This window comes from Exophiala oligosperma (genome assembly GCF_000835515.1).
Source record: "Exophiala oligosperma strain CBS 72588 unplaced genomic scaffold supercont1.3, whole genome shotgun sequence".
Classification (NCBI taxonomy): Eukaryota; Fungi; Ascomycota; class Eurotiomycetes; order Chaetothyriales; family Herpotrichiellaceae; genus Exophiala; species Exophiala oligosperma.
The window spans coordinates 60981-79386 of record NW_015622820.1 but is presented as its reverse complement, the minus strand read 5'-3'; the positions used below and the strand labels follow the sequence as shown (position 1 = coordinate 79386).

The window sequence follows — 18406 nt, the reverse complement described above, 5'->3', positions numbered from 1 at the left end:
TGTAATGCAAATTAGCGGATTTACTACACCCTCCTAATTCGGTGTGTCATACAGTGTTGTCGGAAGGCACCCCCTCCCTTATTAATACTGTACTGGGAAATGATGAAGGTGTCTCCTAGTAACCGTTGATTGGCTGTTACAAGTCAATACAACCTATACCCTTCTCAGGAACAGGAACGACCCTACCTCCCTCATAAGCTTGATCTCCCATCCGAGCACCAAACTGTCACCTCCTTTGTAGCTGACGGCCACCACACCTTTTTGAGTCTGCAGCGTTTTGAGGTATCTCAGCTTGTATTATTTTGGATACCGACGAAATGGTAGTGTCTTGGAACATCGTTCAGGACAAAGCTAGTTATCAAATGATTCATTGGTAGCTATCTTCCCTCAGACACATGTCAGCTCTAAGTACGGTACAGTCTCTATGATCTTCCAGTCTATTCAATGTCCCAAACCTCATCCTCATTATTTCGGATGTATGGGACGGGCATCTCGTTCATGTCGTACTTGGACTCAGTAATGGTGAGACCGTTACCGAGGAATGCCCAAATATTGTTGGGGTTTCGGTACTTAATCTTATAATGCTCGTAGCGTGGATGTTTCATAAACTTCAAATAGTGGTATAGACTACCAGACCAGACCCAGACTCGTCCGTTGGGTTTGTTATCCTATATTGTATTAGTATTTAAGACGCAGTAGGTAAGGTAAATAGAAACTGACCTTATACCAGCTTCGACAATCCTCTGCCCATACGCTGTGCTTTTGGTGCCATGCATCCATGTACGCGTTCAACTGTGTGGTAGGCTGTTGCCGAGGCTCCAAGCTCTGGATGCCATCCTGCTGCATCTTCCGACAGCATTTAACGATGTATTCGACTTGAACCTCGTGGCTAGGCAGTACGCAACCTTGACCCCAGTTACCACGAGGGCCATTGACGACAAAGTAGTTGGGGAAACCCGGTGCGGCGATCGAGGCATATACATTGGGTTGCTTTTGGTCCTGCATTACCTGACCTTTGGTGCCAGTGACGGTAAAATGTGGGAGGTATTGAACGTCAAATCCGGTTGCACATGCAAGAATATCAACTCGATGTTCGGTGCCGTCACGCGTAATCACGCCGTCAGAGCTAACCTTAATGATATCGTCGAAAACACAGGTAACATTGGGACTGACGAGGGCTTCGAGGTACCCTTCTCCCGGCGTTAACCGTCGACATCCAGGACTCCATTCAGGAATGAAATGCTTCTTAAGGTCATCGCGATCCCCAAGCTTCTTGGCCATATCTGCTTGCATTGCCTTCTTCGCAGTGAGACTTAGCTCGGATCCCCGATAAAACATTCGAAAACCGCTCACCACGGATCGCTCAACTTTTCGTCGGTATTCAAGGTGATAGACAGGATCGTCCCGAAACTTTTGCTTCTCCTTCTCCGTATAGGAATGCTTGCCGGCTGCTTTGGGATCCATAGCTTCAGGGTCGGCATCCTTATTCGAAATGTTTGAACCGAGCTGGGGTCCAATATATGTCTGATTGCGAATGAAGACGGTAACGTGCTTAGCTGTGGCGGTGAACTTAGGTACCATTTGAATCGAGCTCGATCCGGTTCCAATAACAGCGACAGTTTTGTTCGTCCAATCGATCGAGGTATCCCAGGCAGCTGAGTGAGCCAGCGTTCCTACAAAGTCATGTAAACCTTCAATGGCCGGCCATTTCCATTTATTAAATACGCCTGAGCCGTTGACAAGAACATCGCAAGTATCAGTGGAAGTGGATCCGTCCGAGTGCTGAAGATCGACCTTCCACTGCCCGACTTGTTCGTCCCAGGTCGCAGCCAAGACTTCGGTATTCAGGGTAATGTACTTCTCCGCGTTGTATTTGCGCGCGAAATTGACCAAGTATGTCTGAATTTCGTTGCTGTAGCTGTAATAGCCGCTCCATTCCGTATTAGGTTCGAAGGGGAATGTGTATGTGTGGGCAGGGATATCACATGCACAGCCTGGGTATCTGTTCTCATACCAGGTGCCACCAATGGTGTCATTCTTTTCGTAGCAGATGAGTGTATAGTTCTCCAGGTATTTCTCTGCCTTGTGTGCGAAGAGAAGACCAGAGGCGCCAGCACCAACGTGAATGATCTTGAGAAGCTGAGAAGTGGCCTGGGGGTAGTCAGGAATGTCAGCTGCCGCGTAGGTGATCGCATCTTCAATAAGAGGCATGTTGGTGGGAGTGAGGGGAAAGTTCGAATGAGAACTATGCGCCGCTGGAGTCACGGACTGTATGAATGGAAGAGTAGGGTTATCGGGCCTTTCATGTAGTTTTATCGACTTCCAGTGGCGGTCCGAATCCTTCAAAACCTGTGCCAATCTCGGGACCCTTTCCACGGCTGCGGTATACTTAGGATTTGACTCCATTCTTCGCTCTCGGGACAATTTCAGGAACTGGACAAGTGATCAAGTGGACGCTGACCTCCACCTGTTATCGAAATTGTTCAATGAGGCATAACACAGCCTTTTGATGTCTTCCGGAATCATACCACTCATCATCTGGGAGCGGATGTACAACGACCGAGGTTGCCAATGCGTAACAATTTCTTGATGCACGATAAAGAAGGGACTGCGAGAGCCTGGCCTGATCCTGTACCATCGTTATGAGAAGCTGAGGAGCAATCTTTCAGAGCTCTAATTCGAGCAGGCCCACAGGCTGGCCAGCCACGGCTTCGCCGCGTGATCAGGTGCCGTCTGAGATGGGGACTTCGGAGTTTCGGAGTTGATCTCGGTCCTCAGGTTTCAACTGACAAGACATCAAAAACAGCTGCATATAATCAAAGCAAACGTGCCACAAGTCAAACCTCAATTTCTCAGCGGTACCCCGAGACCTCACGTACTCTAGCAGAGCTGTAGAAAACCCCCCAGACTCGGACCTCAGAGGCGCTCGTCGTTTCGTGGCAATCCCAAGAAAAACTGCGTGACAGCTTCGGTTTTCGGTCTTCGTATGTCGCCGGATTTTCGCGATGCTGTTCTTCTGGCCTCCTGTCCGCGCAGAGAAACTCAGGCAGATCCGCCTGTTCCCGAGTACGATGGCAGCTCTTACGCACTCACTGCAAGAACTTAATTGGAAGAAACCAGTAGGGAGGGGTACAGGGGTCCCCGAAATGCAGAAGACATTACCTTCAAATTGGCCAAGGGCAAGAATTCAGAAGAATGACAACGAGTGCAATGCAATTTTGCACCTTGGTCAGGTTTACTGTCAATTCATTAATCGGTCGATCGCATCTTTCATCAAGACAACGAAGGCAATCGGGGACTGATATGCAAAAGCTCTTTCGTGCTGATTCTGTGCAATTATGGTTTACAAATCGAAATTTGACGACATTGACATCCCCCGATGCAATGTCCTCTCATACTTGTTCCCGCCAGGCGACAGTCTGTCGACGAAACCTTTGTTGGTAGATGCAAAGTCGCCGCTTAAAACACTATCAACTGACGACTTGCTATCATGGGTTCGACGGTTTGCGCTTGGCCTGGACCGTATGGGAGTTCCTTTAAACACTGCAGTGATGTTATTCACTCCAAATCACCTATATGTGCCTGTAGCGTACCTGGGTGCTGCAGGGTCTAAGAGATATTATACCGGGGCGAACCCCAATTATTCTGTTGACGAGCTTGCATTTCAAATATCGATGGTGAGGCCAGCCATTTTGCTCGTCCATCCAAGCTTGTTCAAGACGGGATACGCGGCTTTAAAGAAGGCCAACCTCCCTTCCACTAGGACATTCCTCTTCGACGATGAGAAATGCGACCAGCGACAAGGTGTGCCCGACTGGAAGACATTTCTCGCTTCAGCTGAAGATGCTGTTTCTTGGAGCTGGGATAATCTTGGTCCGATAGCAACGGAGCAGATTGCGACGATCAACTTCTCTAGCGGGACTACCGGCCTACCTAAAGGAGTCTGCATCACTCATTATAATCTCGTCGCTAATGCGCTTCAAACCACGCATGTCAAATTACACGAGACTCCACGTCCACAAGATACCAAAAAAGAAAGATGGCTCTCCTTTTTGCCATTATACCATGCTTTCTCGCAGCAATTCACGATTAACATTGCAAGCCGGCTCGGTGCTACAGTCTATATAATGCAGGCCTTCAAATTTGAGGAATTCCTCTATTATATTCAAAAGTACAAAATAACCACATTGCAAGCAGTTCCACCAGTGATGAACATGCTAGCTAAGCGACCCGAGTCTGCCTACTACGACCTCAGCAGCCTCAAAAACATCATGGTCGGCGCAGCGCCGATGCCCCTGAGCCTTTCTAACGAATTAATCCAGAGGTTTAATTTTTGTATCGCTCGTGGTTGGGGAATGACTGAGACGACCTGCGTTGGAATGTTAGAACCTGACAATGTGAGAAGTTTCGACGGCCACTCTGGATACCTCTTGCCCAATACTGAAGCCAAAACCGTGGATGACGATGGTCAAGAGGTGGAGGGGGCTCCGGGCGAACTATGGATTCGTGGCCCACAGACGATGCTTGGCTATTGGAATAATGAAAAAGCTACTCGAGACAGCAGTACACAGGATGGATGGGTTAAAACTGGCGATATTGTCGTTGTCAAGGACCACAAATGGTGGATTGTTGATAGGAAGAAGGAGCTGATCAAGGTCAACGGCCTCCAGGTAGCACCTGCCGAGCTCGAGGCTTTGCTTCTGCAACACGAGAAGATATCCGATGCCGTGGTCGTGGGAATAGAGGTTAACGGTAACGAATACCCTCGGGCATACGTTGTGATGCGGTCAGACATTGGCCCAGATGGGCTCACAGAAATGGAGGTGCAGAAATATGTGGCGGAGTCCACGGCCAAGCATAAACATCTCAGAGGTGGTGTGAAGTTTGAGCAGTCCATTCCAAGGCTCCAAAGTGGTAAGATCATGAGAAAGAAGATCAAAGAATGGGCTAAACGGGATGCAAAATTTTTCACTTCGTCAAGATCAAAGCTTTGATTCACTCACGATGTGTCGAACTCAGTACTGTTACGAAGAAGGGAGAAATTCGTTTCCAGATCTACATTGCATAAGAACATAGGAGTCGGAAACGATTACGTTTGACTCTGCTATCTCCAAGGACTAAGGGATCAAATATTAGAAACACTACTCAAATATAGCTTGAGAGACGTATAAAATGATGTCGATGACTCTGAACAGTATAGGACAACAATAGTTGTAGTATTAGCAAGGTCATTTGGAAGTAATTCCTCTTTTCCAGACACAAATACAAGGAGTGTTAGACTTTACGATTTAGACTTGCACTACATTGCATACCCTATTCAGGAGGTTACTGACCATGCGCTTGTGATTTTCGTAATGAACCCTAAAGGTGCCCAGCATAACTTATTGGCACTACAACTCGGATGCACTCTTCTTCAAAAACAAGGTCTGGAGGTTACAATATGCTCGCAGACCACCAACTGGAGAAACATTAGCACGTGTCGACAAATACATGGACGGGGGACGAGTGAAACTTACCACCCCATTCATATCCGATACCACTCTCCTTGTGCCCGCCGAATGGGGCGTGAGGATCCAGCTCGATATGGGTGTTGACCCAGACACTGCCGGCATCCAACTTGCGGGCAATGCGGCCAGCTTCTTCCATATCATTCGACCAGACTGAAGCACCCAAGCCCAACTTCGTGTTATTGGCGCGCGCAATGACATCTGCTTCATCGTTCCATTCAAGCAAGGGGACAATGGGACCAAATGGCTCTTCAGTCACTATACGGGAATCCTCTGCAGGCTTATCAATGATCGTCGGAGTAATGAAAAAGCCGGGTTTCTCTTCGTTGACACCACCCACTGCGATGTTCCACTTCTCCTTCTCAATGTCTGAAAAGAACGTTTTGACCTTTTCGAACTGCATCGAATTCTGAACGGGGCCCAGAGAAATGCCTTCTTCGTTCCCGTCCCCAATCTTGAGCGTTTTGGTAAAGTCCACGAGGGCCTGGCGGAACTCATCATAGATCGATTGATGAACATAAATTCGCTTGATGGCCAAGCAGACTTGACCGGAATTGAAGAACGCCAGACCACCAACCTGGAGTGAACGTTAGATTCTATATGTTCAGTGATCGTGGATACTTTAGAAGACTCTCTACCTTGGCAGCAGCAGCTTTAACGTCAACGTTCTTTGTGACAATCGCCGGATCGTTTCCTCCCCTGTATCTTATTAGTCACAAAGATCTAGGAGAAGAAGAAGATGAAGTGCAACCTGACAAACTTACAGTTCAAGAGTAACTCGCTTCAGTGTTTTCGCTGCGCTAGCCATGACCAATTTCCCGGTGGCAGAAGATCCTGTAAAGCTGATCTTGTCGGGCCCGGGATGCGCAGTGAGCCACGGACCAAGGTTATCATCACCGCTCAGGACTTGCAGTACGCCAGGGGGAAAGAAGCTCCGACCCAACTCTCCCAGTTTGAGATCGCAATAAGGGGTAAATGGGGATGGTTTGATGATAATAGGGTTGCCAGTGAGCAGCGACGGCGCGATCTTTCCGCAAGCAAGGTGAATTGGGAAGTTCCAGGGTACAATGCCGACAGACACACCAAGGGGCGTATAGCGAACGATCACTTGTTTTTCATTGTCCTCCTGAACGATTTCCTCCGACAACTCAATCTTCGCGAGCTCACGTAGCCATTGTACGCCGACCTGAACTTCTAGCTCTGCAGTTGCAATCTATTTAGTGACTTATTAGCGAAATTCGGAGTGGTGCTATATCGAGTACGCTTTCTCCCAGCTACTACATACCGGCTTACCCTGCTCCTGAGTCAGCAATTTGGCAAAGTCGCTGGCGTGCTGCTCAAGAGCATCGGCGTAGCCGAGGACGGCCTTCTTTCGATCAGCCCATGGAACCTTTGCCCATGTCTTGGAAGCCTCCTTTGCAGCTGCTACCGCGCTGTCGACATCTTGTGGTGTTGAAACTGGGACCTCGGGATTGGGCTTTCCATTCGCTGGATTGACGCCATGCACTAGTTTTCTCGGTCCCTGTGAGCTTTCCGTTGATAGTGTTGTAAAAACCACTGAAAAGGTCGAGCTTTGCGATGGCTGACAGAGAACCCATCTTGATCGACTGGCGTCGTTAATTCTGACCAGGAGCTGAGACAAATGTGGTGATTTTGGAGCTTCGATGATTGATAGCACTGTGGGAAGAAGTGCTCAATCAAAGTCGAGTCTGTTATCTGTCCCAAACATAGCTCCTCGATCATTTACATGCCCACCGCTCGATTACACTACTTCATTTTGCGGGGGCCAGAGTAGGTAATAGTGGGTTCCCCATGAGAACCCCCCCCCGTGCGGACTATTACTCCAATCCCGAAAGTCCGAGGACCGAATTCCGGCTGAGGAGAGATGTTGTGCACAAGACACTCGAAGTCTCACTCCCCATGGTGAGTGTGTGGTTTGGACAAGGCGATTCACGAACACCGTGGCGGAACAATGAGGACTGCCCTCAGTGGATTGGAGCAGCGTAGACGAACTACATGATGATTCATCAAGTAGAACTCGCAAGACATGACATTGTTCATATCACGCCTGGGGAAGAAGCGACTGGAATCTGCGTTCTACAATTACATATCCCATCGTACTGATCTGTGAAGTCGCAAAATCAGGAATTGGATAGGCGATTCACTTCAAAGTTTGGACTGCCTCTTTGATTTTGCTAAAGTGCAGCACGTCAGCACAGGAAAACATCAGCCTCTGCAGGGAGATACTGACCTTCCAATAATCGACTCTTCTCCGCGAACCGCTGGATTGGAGCGTCTTCCACAAATCTCTCTGCTACAGCGTCGACTGCTTCATACAGAGAAGCCAGCCTCCCTCTCTGCAGCGGAACATTCATCAATCTCTTGGCTTCAAGCATTGATTTCCCATCGTTGACATCGAGTTGTTCCTGCAAGTACTGAACGACCTTGTCATGAAACCCTTCGTGCTCGAAAACGCGGTTCACCATACCCCACTGCAAGAGTTCATCCACAGCAATCTTTCGACCAAGCATGAGAATATCGTTGGCACGATGAACTCCGATACTCTGTGGGAAGCTCCCTGCCGACCCAAACTCAGGAACAAGTGCCAGAGCAGAGAATGGACATTGGAGCCACGTTGTGGTCGATGCAAGTACAATGTCTGCCACGCCTTGAAACCATGCAGCACCTCCGCCGACAGCTGGCCCGTTCATCGCAAGCACGAGTACTTTGCGGTGAAGGATTAACGAGCTGACCAGTTGAGTGTTTCCGCTGATCTGATTGACAATGGCGAGTTTCTTCTCCGCGTCAGAATGATAGAACTGGCCGCCTCGCTCCGACTCGGCTGTGACATGTTATCAGCTTCCAATTGTGAAAGATGATATGCTACATCTTCAGGGGGTTTCAATTACCAACCTTTCACGTCGGCCCCTGATGAAAAGAATCGTCCAGCAGCCGTTACAACTGTAAAGACTGTGTCGGGATGGTTGTCGAGAACACGAAGGGCATGGATGGTATCAATGATGAGACGTCCGCCGAATGAATTGAGAGATTTAGGCCGATTGAACTGGGAATAAGAGATTAGCATCGGAATTCTCATTTGCCAGTCGAGCCACGTCATATGGACAAACCTGGATGATGCCGACCTTCCCTTTGATCTGAAATTTGATGTCAGAGTAGTTGTATTGCGGCATGGTGTTAATTTGTAAATTCTTGTCGTTGGGAGTGAAGCTTCTCAGGTGGCCGTAGCAAAAAAACAGTATTGATGGGGAGGACAAAGCATTAAACAGGGAAATGTATGACCACAGGAAGGGCGCGTGCCTGCAACCGTGACTGTGTACGGAGTTTCTCAGCGGGGAGCAGCCATCTACGAGGCACTCGGGCAAATAAAGGCTCACGTAGAGGGCCTCCGTAGAGCTATAGTCATCATGGATTGGGCCAGGGCATGGTGAAGGCTGTTGCTAGGCGCTAAGCTATTGTCTTTCGGTTTCAGCTTCGGACTGTTGCACCGAGGGTGCAAAATCCGAGGTCTTGGATTACTAGATACCTTGACATGTGGATATCACATTATTGAATCCTGAATCATAAAGATTATAAAGATCATACACGACCCCCCTTTGGAGACCACGTGCTCATGTTTGTTGCCGGCCAACATAAAGATGCCTCGCAGCGTTCGGCCTGCTTTACAAGTGCCGGAATCATATGACCTCCTCCCTCTCCGTCAAATTAAAGTGTCCAATGTACCGGCATCATCTCGATCTGTGACACCCGTAATCTTGATCGCGCTCAATCGCCCCGAAAAGCTCAATGCCTTCACAGATGTCATGCGAGAGGATTTGGAGCGCGTCTACGAGCTGGTCGACATCGACCCAAGGGTGAAAGTCGTGGTTTTGACGGGTGCTGGGAAGAGCTTTTGTGCCGGGGCCGATCTCGAGATTGGGTTTCCAGGAGTTCAAGATGAGCATGGCAGAGTTCGGCGACCAAAAGTGGAGCGCGATGTTGACCATCGAGACGGGTAAGACGAAAGCCAGGCCGCCGTATCGGACAAAAGCTAATGAAATATGATCACTAGGGGGGGCCGTGCGGCGCTCGCGATCCACTATTGTTCCAAGCCTACCATTGCTGCGATACAAGGCTCTGCTGTCGGCGTGGGAGCGACTGTGTTCCTCCCAGCTGTCATTCGCGTGGCCTACGCAAAGGCCAAAGTCGGATACGTCTTCAGCAGACGAGGCGTGGTGATGGAGGCTTGTTCCAGCTACTTCCTGCCCCGTCTCGTCGGACACTCGAGAGCGCTGCATCTAGTAACCACGGGTGACACCTATCCGGCCGAGCACAAACTCTTCGAATCACTCTTTACTGAGATCTGCCCAACGCCTGAGGCGACGGTGGCGCGAGCGCTTGAGCTTGCAGAAGGCCTGGCGAAGAACACTTCGACGGTATCGACCAAACTCATGCGGGAAATGATCTACCGATGTCCATCCAATGTGGAAGATGCTCACCTGCTTGACTCACAGATGATCTATGGCTTGTATGGGCGAAAAGACAACCTGGAGGGTGTCAAGGCCTTTCTACGGAAAAGGCCAACCAATTTTACCGGCCAGGTACCTGAAGATGCACCGGAGGGATATCCGTGGTGGAGGCAAGTCGACATTGGTGATAAGCCTTTGGAGTATACTCAGGAGAAACAGCAGAAAGCAAAGCTTTAGAGATAGTGTGTAAGTGATCGTACGTCGGCATTACAGCATATGGATATATATATGTCATTTTAGATCCTATGCTGGTGTGAATACATAGTTCAGTTGTCTGTCTTGCTAGAATGCCTGTACAGCATCGTTGAAATCATTCAGAAACGACCACAAAGTCTTGGTGCGCCAACCTTTTTCTTTCCATTCATTGGCGGAGGCAGGGAAGAAGTCGGCAACCTGCGAGATGGTTGCATCATGCGCACACACCAGCCAAATGTTTTCTTGAGCATCCAACTTCTGTGCCTTGGAACGCGTCTTGGCAAGTCCTTCTTCATCCACCACCTGTGCAGCCGTAGACAAGAAAAAGGGTGTCTCTGTTGAGCCCGTGCGTGCGAGAAGGAGCTTTTCGAACGAGCAGCCAGGATGTGGTGTTTGGAGACCATATGAAGATCCTGAGAGTCGAGCAGGGATATGTAGATACTTCGAAGGTCTCAATAATCCTCCATGGTGACTAAGATCGCCACCCATGAGAATGAATGTGTCAGGGTTAGTTGTCGTACGTGCCAACGCCCCCATGTGTCCTATAGCATGTCCGGGAGTGTCGAGCAGGTAAAAGGAGCCATCACCGAAAAAGTCAAAGGCGGGAAAGTCTGCAACCTTGGTTGCTCGAGCGGACCTTTCAAAGTCGATCTCGATCACACTTCTCCCGCTGGATAGCAAAGCAGCACTAGGTCAGTTCATCCATTATTGATATCCGGCTTCGTCTTCGTGTTCACTCTTTATCGGGAAATATACGCACCGAAAGTCACTTTCCCGGACGGGAGAGTCTCGCCTGGTCGGAAAAGCTGGCAACAGCGCCGCCTTGAATCCTGGACCCACGATCAAATCAGTGCTGGGTGGGAACCGTGATGGATCTCCAATGTGATCCCAATGCCAATGACTCCACAGGAGTGAGTTAGCATATTGGAATGCGTCTTTCTTGAAGAGGCCGACCGACTCACCTCCAAATTGCACTCTTGATCTGGCTCGCGGGCACATTGTGTTCTTCAAGAACATCAATGGCCTCTTTGGGGGAACGAATATCCCAGTCATCAAAACGATCATCTTCTGACACTACCGGAGCGAGATCCTTGAAATGCTTGGACATGCCCAGATCAAAGATAGCCTTATGGCCAGTTGGATGTTCAATGAGAAACGACCATGATGGTATTGTGGGCATGTACTCCATGGGTTCCAGCGCAGGTCTCATCAAGAATGTGAGCGGGAGTTTGTCGATACGGGAGGTGGTGTCGATGATGCGAACCTGAACCGTGACATCTCCTGCAGGGATCAAGATAGGTGGGATATTGTCGGCCATGACAATGTGGTCCGAAGAGTTCCCTTCTTTCTCGTTAGAGCTCATCCGGCTTGGATAATAATTTGTACTATATAAGATCCTGTCAGACGAGATGGATCCTCTTGGAGTCTTGGCTTGGAAATTGCCTGTCTTGTCCGAGCACCGAAAAACGAGGCGGTTCCCAGACTTAGAGCCGTGGTTTGATCGCTGAGAATCTCCGAAAGACTTGAAGTGAAAAACGTTTGCACCGTAGTACGATACTGTTTTAGCCTCCTATTGCGGATTTTACATCTATCTGGAAAGGAGGGTGTCAAAATTTCAGTGTTTGAAAGGCTGCCTGTCCCGCCCACTACCGCTTGAATCCATGTCAGCAATCGTAAGTGGTCCTCGTTCAGTACCAAGTACAACAGACTTTGATCGACCGACGCGATCGACAGATGGAAGAAAAGATGACCCTCTCGCAAGAATTGAGACTTTGCTATTGCCAGTTTGGTTCATTGCCATACAACCAGAATGGTCCATCCAACAGGTTGCCAAAGAAATCCATAACTTCGTTGTCTGGCACTCCGTGCACACCATCCGGGTCGAGTGCGGTTCCGTCCACTTCAAAACGCATGGTCTCCATAGCGCTACCTTCGTTCATCATATAAATTGTCTCGCACGAATCGCTTGGCGCCTGATATACCCCCATGGTTCCCTTAGGAATAACCATATTGGAGGAACCGCTTATATCCAGCTCGACCTCGGATGGAGGATCGTTTTCGGGCAGAGACGACATCAGAGATTGCACAAGCGGAGTGGCCGTCTCTTCCATGGGTAACAGGGTCTGCACATAGTTCTGGACGATCGACGCGAGTTTCGGGAAAACAGAGAAAGGGAACTCTTGGTTGGTCACATATTCAAGACGGCGAAAAAATCCGGCAGCGATATCGAGGAAGTTCAGATTATCTCTCGTTTCGACGTGCCTCGGGTTGTCGATTACCAGATGAAATAGGCTGAGGAAGGCGGACAGTGGGATCACCGTCAAAAGCCTGTCTCATGTTAATAAAGGGTATGTTGGAGGACGCTCTTCAATAGAGAATACTGACACGGAAGGAGTGTAGGGTTCTATCTCAAGATGACCTATCAATTCAATCACGCGGCGAGTAGATCTCATGAAAGTCTCTCGGGCATTGAGGGGGCCTCGACCAGATTCAGGTTCGCCAATCTGCAGACTAAGTCGACATAGCACCATGACAAAGTCATGGTAAACGAGATGGGTCCTCAGAGCAGCCATTATCGAGGCCGAGCTCCCTAGCCTAGCCCTAGCAAACCGCTCTCCAGGTCGAAATGGTGGCGGAATGGAAAGCCTCCAAGTTTCCAGCTCGTGTCTGATTAATTGTAGGTCTTGTTGATACTCCACTAACGGTTTCGTGGTGGCACTAACGGAAAAAAGGGCGCTCTGCGCTTTGGAAAGCAGTCTGCCGAATCGCACGGAGCTCAAGAACCAGTTAAAGTCTCCAAAGATGGCTTCGGGGATGAATGGAATGTGGCAGCCAATGTCTTCGTCAGGGATCACCTTGGAACTGCAGCGTTAGATAACTTGCTGGGGTTAGGAAAAGAAGTTGAGCCCTTACCGAGGGCCTGCCTTGACAGGATGCTGAAAGCTTTTCAATTGAGTAGATCACCCAAAATGTACGTTGATGGGCACCATCTGTTATTGTTTTGGAGCCTTTATTGAGACGACAGAATTGTGTCATTCTTGCCGCTTCTGATAGTAGCATTTCGGCAATCTGGCCCCCACAGTATGTCATGGCAAAGAGGAACTTTTTAAATTCTAGCTAAGTAATTATCTCCCACAAGGTAAGACGAAGGGTCGCTCACCATTGCGAGTAATGCCTCGTAGGGTGTCAGTTACTTTTGGCGTAATATAGATGAATGGTATCTCTCTCACCTGCACACTTAGTACGCCAGGTCGGGAGGCTATTAGCTCTCCGAGGCGGCTTAAGGATAGCTGGAAGAATTGCCACGACGCCCCTTCTCCAGGTTCGAACGAACCATGCCCGTTGAGTTGGCTGCCAATTGTCAGCATGGCGTTGTACAGAGCAAAAAGAGGCGTGTTCTTCGAGAGTGCTTCTTCACTGTGGTGATCGAGGACTTGCTGTTCAAACTCTGCTTTCATCAAAAAAGGAAAGAGTGGATGGATGTGATCAAAGTAACCTGCGGCAACGTGTTAGTGCCAGCTGCCCATCCGAATACAGGGTTTGCCTTCAAATACAGCGAATATGTTCGGCCTTCTGTTCCGGTGACAGCTTTATCGGGTACGGTGGCGGGCGGAAGCTGACTTCGGGATACACTTTGTTTGCTTGTCGGTGCAGCCGCTTGTTCATCGAATCTGAGAAGGATTCGATCAAGGCACCGAAAGGGGCATTTCTCAGCTTCTCGGATATCGAGCGGATGTCACTGTCGGAGAAAAGAGAGAGGCTGGAGCTGGAAACTAGATTGCGGTCAATGTTTCCGGTCTTCGACAAGGTCTCTCAGTACCCGCTCACTCTTTTGCTTTTCGGACTGAGATAGTTGTCAGAGATGCAAATGCGACGCCAGATCGGATGGAGTTGGATAATATCTTCATACCTTGGGGAAAAGGCTCGCATGAAATTCCTTGCCTTCGATGCCACGGCCTTTAAGCATCTCGTCCATGTAGATCCTATTCGGACCAGCTCGCGACGGAGCCACTGGCGTTTCCACCCACTCGCCCGCATCATTGAAACATGCGGATTGTGACTGGGTTTGCGGCTGTTCTGGACGATCGAGAGGCCGTCTGTCAACAACAACCCCTTGGGGAGATCCGTCCGTTGAGGCCTTTTCCAATGGCCATATTGCAGTATGCGCTTCATCGAGAGGCTCAGCGGTCGCCTTCGTCCTCCTCTTATTCTCACTGAAGCTGCAAGTTACGCCGCGTTTCTAAAGCTGGCGTGTGAGTACGGCCTCGAGATCGCATTTGCACCACAATTATAGGTCTATACCCACCAAGCAAATGCCGCATGGCATTGAACTCGGTTGACGTGATCCTGGGAAGATAAGATAAGAGACCGCATTGTCGACAAGCTCGTCAAACTCACCAGTGCAGCGCACTTTACGCAGCTTGCAATTATCGCAGGTTTTCAGCAGCTTGGGTTTGAGCATCGCGCCGGGAGCAGATAAGAAGACGAGAGGCGCAGACGAACGGAGGGGTTCGTGGTGTGCGAGTAGGGTCTTTTGAGGATTTAAATGGTTTGGAGAGTCAAAGCGAGTGAGGCGAAACAGTGGGAAGGGTCGCTAACAAAGTCTGACGAGCGGGGTCTGTGAGATGCTTCGAGGCCCCCACACTATGTACTCTAGGCATCCCCACAACGCCTAATCACGGCTTACAATGACCAAGTCTGCCTGTTATGCAGAAGGTACATGACTTCGTTTTATTAGGTACCGATTGTGAAAACACTCATTCTATGCATGAGAGTTTGATTTGCGGCGTAGCAGACTACGTGCACGTCTCAGCCAAGGCGACTATGGATATCGCTTGCGCCATGCCTCGCGCGTCAGCTGAATTTTCGGCCTCCATTCTCGATTTGTTCGCAAACCACGCATTGATATACCTAGGCACAACGTGGCGACCTAAAGGGTGTATCGGAAATTCTCCACGCCCTCCAAAATCTTTCCCTCTCGATCTGCCTTCTTGTTTTGCAAGTGGAAATACACCGATATAGAGCTAGTGAGGATGAGACAGAGGGCCAGAGTAGAAAAGGAGGCGTAGAGTCCCGGTCTGTATTTAGGAGCATCTTGTTGCCGGAAATACACCGAGCCGGCAATGCCGCCGATACCACCCCAGACGGTCTGGAGAGGCACGGCCATCTGTCGTTTGGTGGTGCCAACGACGTTGTTGGCCAAAAAGGTATAGACGGTCGGGATAGCACATTGAGATCCAATGATGGAGAAGTAGATGCCAGTCATCTTCGCTCCGGTGTTGGGACCCCATCCGATCATGCCGAAGCCCACCATCGTAAGGACGACGTGGCCTATGATGAAGGGGCTGCGCATATGGGCCTTGTCGGCGGCTAGCCCGGTGATGATGTTTGCGATACATGCGGCAATGTATGGTGGTGTAAGAAGGATTTGGCTGAGCGCCACGCTGAATCCCAAGGAGCTGAGAATGGTGGGTGTAAAGAAGCTCATGGTGTAGGCAGCGGCAGTGAGGAAGAAGAGGAGGCTGGACAAGACCCAAATCTTCCAATCCTTCAAAGCAATGAGAGCTCTTCCGACGGTCATACGATCTTCCAGGATCTCAGCTCGATCTTGTGCTAGCCATGCACTCAGGCGATCAAGCTCTTCGGTATGGAGCCATTTTGCGTTCTCGGGGAACTCGCAGACGAGGAACCATACGGGAAAGGCAAGGACGATGGTGATAAGGCCCGGAACGAGGTAGATCCATCGCCAGCCCTCGAGACCGCCTGTACCGTTCAAAGTGCTCAAGCCGTATGATAGAATGCCGGAAAACGCCGCCAGCAACTGACCCATAGCAAACCAGGTAGCCAGGCGTCGTTGCGTTTCATATCTCGTGTACCAGGACGATACGATGTAGATACATACAGGCTATGTGATTTTCATTCCATCAGTGGCTTGGACAAGCGGAGAGGCACATTTACACTCACCTGGAAGCTACCCTCAAAGAGACCGAGAAGAACTCTCACAGCAACCAGTTGTGAGAATGTCTTGACAAAAGCATGACACATTGCCACGGTGCCCCAGCAGAACACCATGCCGAAGAAAAATCCTTTGACGCTGATCTTCCGAAGGATGAAATTCGTAGGGAGCTCAATGAGGATGTACAATGGAAATAAAGCCAGGAGGGCCACCGAGTACTTGTTTCCCGTGAGCTCGAGATCCTTGCCCATGCCTGCAACGCGAGCGGTCGCGATGATGTTTCGGTCGATCAGGGAGAAGGCGAAGAGCAGGATGAGAATAGGGATGACATGATAGTCAATCTTGCGCACCAAACGCTTGTTCAAGACGGCATCAGGTTCAACCTGTTCGATCTCTTCACGCTTGCCATCCACAGTTGTGGTGGCGCCTTCAATAGGCACCTTGCCGACGTCCATAGCGATGGATAAGTGCTCTGGAGCAAGTAGAATTATGGTAAGGGGGACCAGGTACCAATTCAATGAAAGAAGACGATCACTGTCACATCGAGAGAGGTTGTGGTGATGGCGACCCTGGGTCTAATAATATTTTCGATCCCTGTAAACCCCAGATTTCTCCCATGCTCATCAACCCCCCGTGGGGCTCGTGTTTTCTTGAAAAAACCAAGTCCGAGATCCGAAAACCGAAGTGCGAAGTCCGAAAAGACTAACTAAACTTTCCAGCACAGGCTAATAGGCCAAGCCGATGTCGAGGTTGGTGGAGTTCTCGATTCTGTCTCGAATCGGTGGCGCTGTGGGGATTGGAACTCGAAGCTAATCATGGTACCCTGTTACCCAGAATGTGGAAGGATTGTAACACATTTATTGGAAATGAATTTATCGTGTCTCAGCAACTGCTACATCTCTCAGCCTGCCACTCCGGTGCTGTAATATCAACCAAGCAACTCGCTGGCCACCAGAAATGCGTCTCTTCCAGCTGCCATGCCGGTGTAGAGCATGCAGTGACGAATGGCCTCTGCAGTGTCCTCCTTTGACAGGCCATTCTTCTCAGTAGACAACAGATTGATCCGCAGCTCATGCTCGCGGTTCGTGGCGATAAACAACGCGATGTTCAACAGGTTTCGCTCTCTGAAGGTGAGACCTGGCCGTGCGTAGCTGGACAAAGTATGTTCAAAAGTATATTCCCGCAGGGTTTCCGAGAAGACGTTGCTTTTCTGCGTTCAATTCTCAGCCATTTCAAGCTCATGCACAATTTGAAGCACAAGCAAGGAAGTAAACCTACACCGAGCTCGTATGGTTTGCCCAGAAATTCTACCACCATTTTCTCGCCCAAGAGATATTGCTCCGAGCGTGGAGGCTCGCTGTTGCCGGTGATGGATTTCTCAGCTGCCATCTTCGAAGATTTGTTGATGTAATTTAGGTCTAGATGATTTTGGTGCCGCCTTGGTTGATTATATCAAGAGCTGGCGAGTGGCTTAGCTTGTGCAGAGAGGAAATGGGGAAGGAGCAAATTTAGCAAATATATGGTAAAGATCCTAATCGTGAGGTGGGGAGGACAGCCAGCGAATATGTAGCAAACTATTGTGCACATCCAATCACTCGGTGCGACGTCGGCTTTGCGAGCCTCGGTGTTTGGCTCTTCCCGTTACAGAAGAACTAGAAGGGACACCGTACTTGTCTCAATCCTATCCGAAAGCAAAATTTCGTTCATTCCATGTCCACAGTGAAATCTAGTTCGAAAGGATGCCTAGTATGTCTTCTGCATTGTAGGTGTAAATCCACGCCGGCCCTCCGCTCCCGAACTCGTACATCTTGAACATCGCCCAAATCGTCCATTCCTTGAAAACTTGCATCATCCCCGAACTTCGCTTCCTGATATTTCCAGCTTGGATAGTGTAGGCTAGAATTTGGCTGATACGTTGCTGTCGATGCGTCTCCCAGACTTGCAGATTGTCCCTCAAAGTAGGGAGGTTGCAGCCAGGCAGGCTCAGCTTGCCGAGCACATAGGCCAGGGTTTCAGCGTCTTCGAACGCGGAAGCTGCTCCTTGTCCACCGGACGGCGGTATGGCGTGCGCTGCATCGCCGATGAGGATCACCCTTCCTGACGAAGACATCCAGTGCTCCAGGTTGGGTACTTTTGCAAACCTGGGTAATTAAACTTTAGTATGCTGTTTTTCAAAGTCCTTACTGATAGATACAAACTTACGGCCAGGTTCTGAAATCCTC

The 18406-nt window shown here is 49.6% G+C and overlaps 4 protein-coding genes across 4 annotated transcripts; 1 reads left to right on the top strand and 3 right to left on the bottom strand.

Annotated features, from left to right (window-relative positions):
• Positions 1–358: 358 nt before the first annotated feature.
• On the bottom strand, positions 359–2627 carry PV06_02886 (uncharacterized protein). Its single transcript, XM_016403625.1, has 2 exons — positions 721–2627; positions 359–668 (listed from the first exon to the last, which is right to left on the bottom strand). Exons 1-2 carry the CDS (start codon positions 2404–2406, stop codon positions 438–440), a joined length of 1917 nt encoding a protein of 638 aa, XP_016264630.1. The 5' UTR covers positions 2407–2627; the 3' UTR covers positions 359–437.
• Positions 2628–3338: 711 nt separating this feature from the next.
• On the top strand, positions 3339–4994 carry PV06_02885 (uncharacterized protein; the record flags this gene model as incomplete). The annotated part of the gene is made up of 1 exon (XM_016403624.1): positions 3339–4994. One exon carries the CDS (start codon positions 3339–3341, stop codon positions 4992–4994), a length of 1656 nt encoding a protein of 551 aa, XP_016264629.1.
• Positions 4995–5390: 396 nt separating this feature from the next.
• PV06_02884 (uncharacterized protein) lies at positions 5391–8698 on the bottom strand (the record flags this gene model as incomplete). The annotated part of the gene is made up of 8 exons (XM_016403623.1): positions 5391–5458; positions 5517–6084; positions 6146–6206; positions 6272–6720; positions 6793–7013; positions 7759–8349; positions 8421–8571; positions 8636–8698. The coding sequence occupies 8 exons, from the start codon at positions 8696–8698 to the stop codon at positions 5391–5393; spliced, it is 2172 nt and encodes a 723-aa protein (XP_016264628.1).
• Positions 8699–11778: 3080 nt separating this feature from the next.
• PV06_02883 (uncharacterized protein) lies at positions 11779–14765 on the bottom strand. Its single transcript, XM_016403622.1, has 10 exons — positions 14627–14765; positions 14535–14575; positions 14139–14468; positions 14057–14072; positions 13783–14001; positions 13459–13724; positions 13389–13403; positions 13142–13330; positions 12614–13083; positions 11779–12556 (listed from the first exon to the last, which is right to left on the bottom strand). Exons 1-10 carry the CDS (start codon positions 14688–14690, stop codon positions 12004–12006), a joined length of 2163 nt encoding a protein of 720 aa, XP_016264627.1. The 5' UTR covers positions 14691–14765; the 3' UTR covers positions 11779–12003.
• Positions 14766–18406: the final 3641 nt, after the last annotated feature.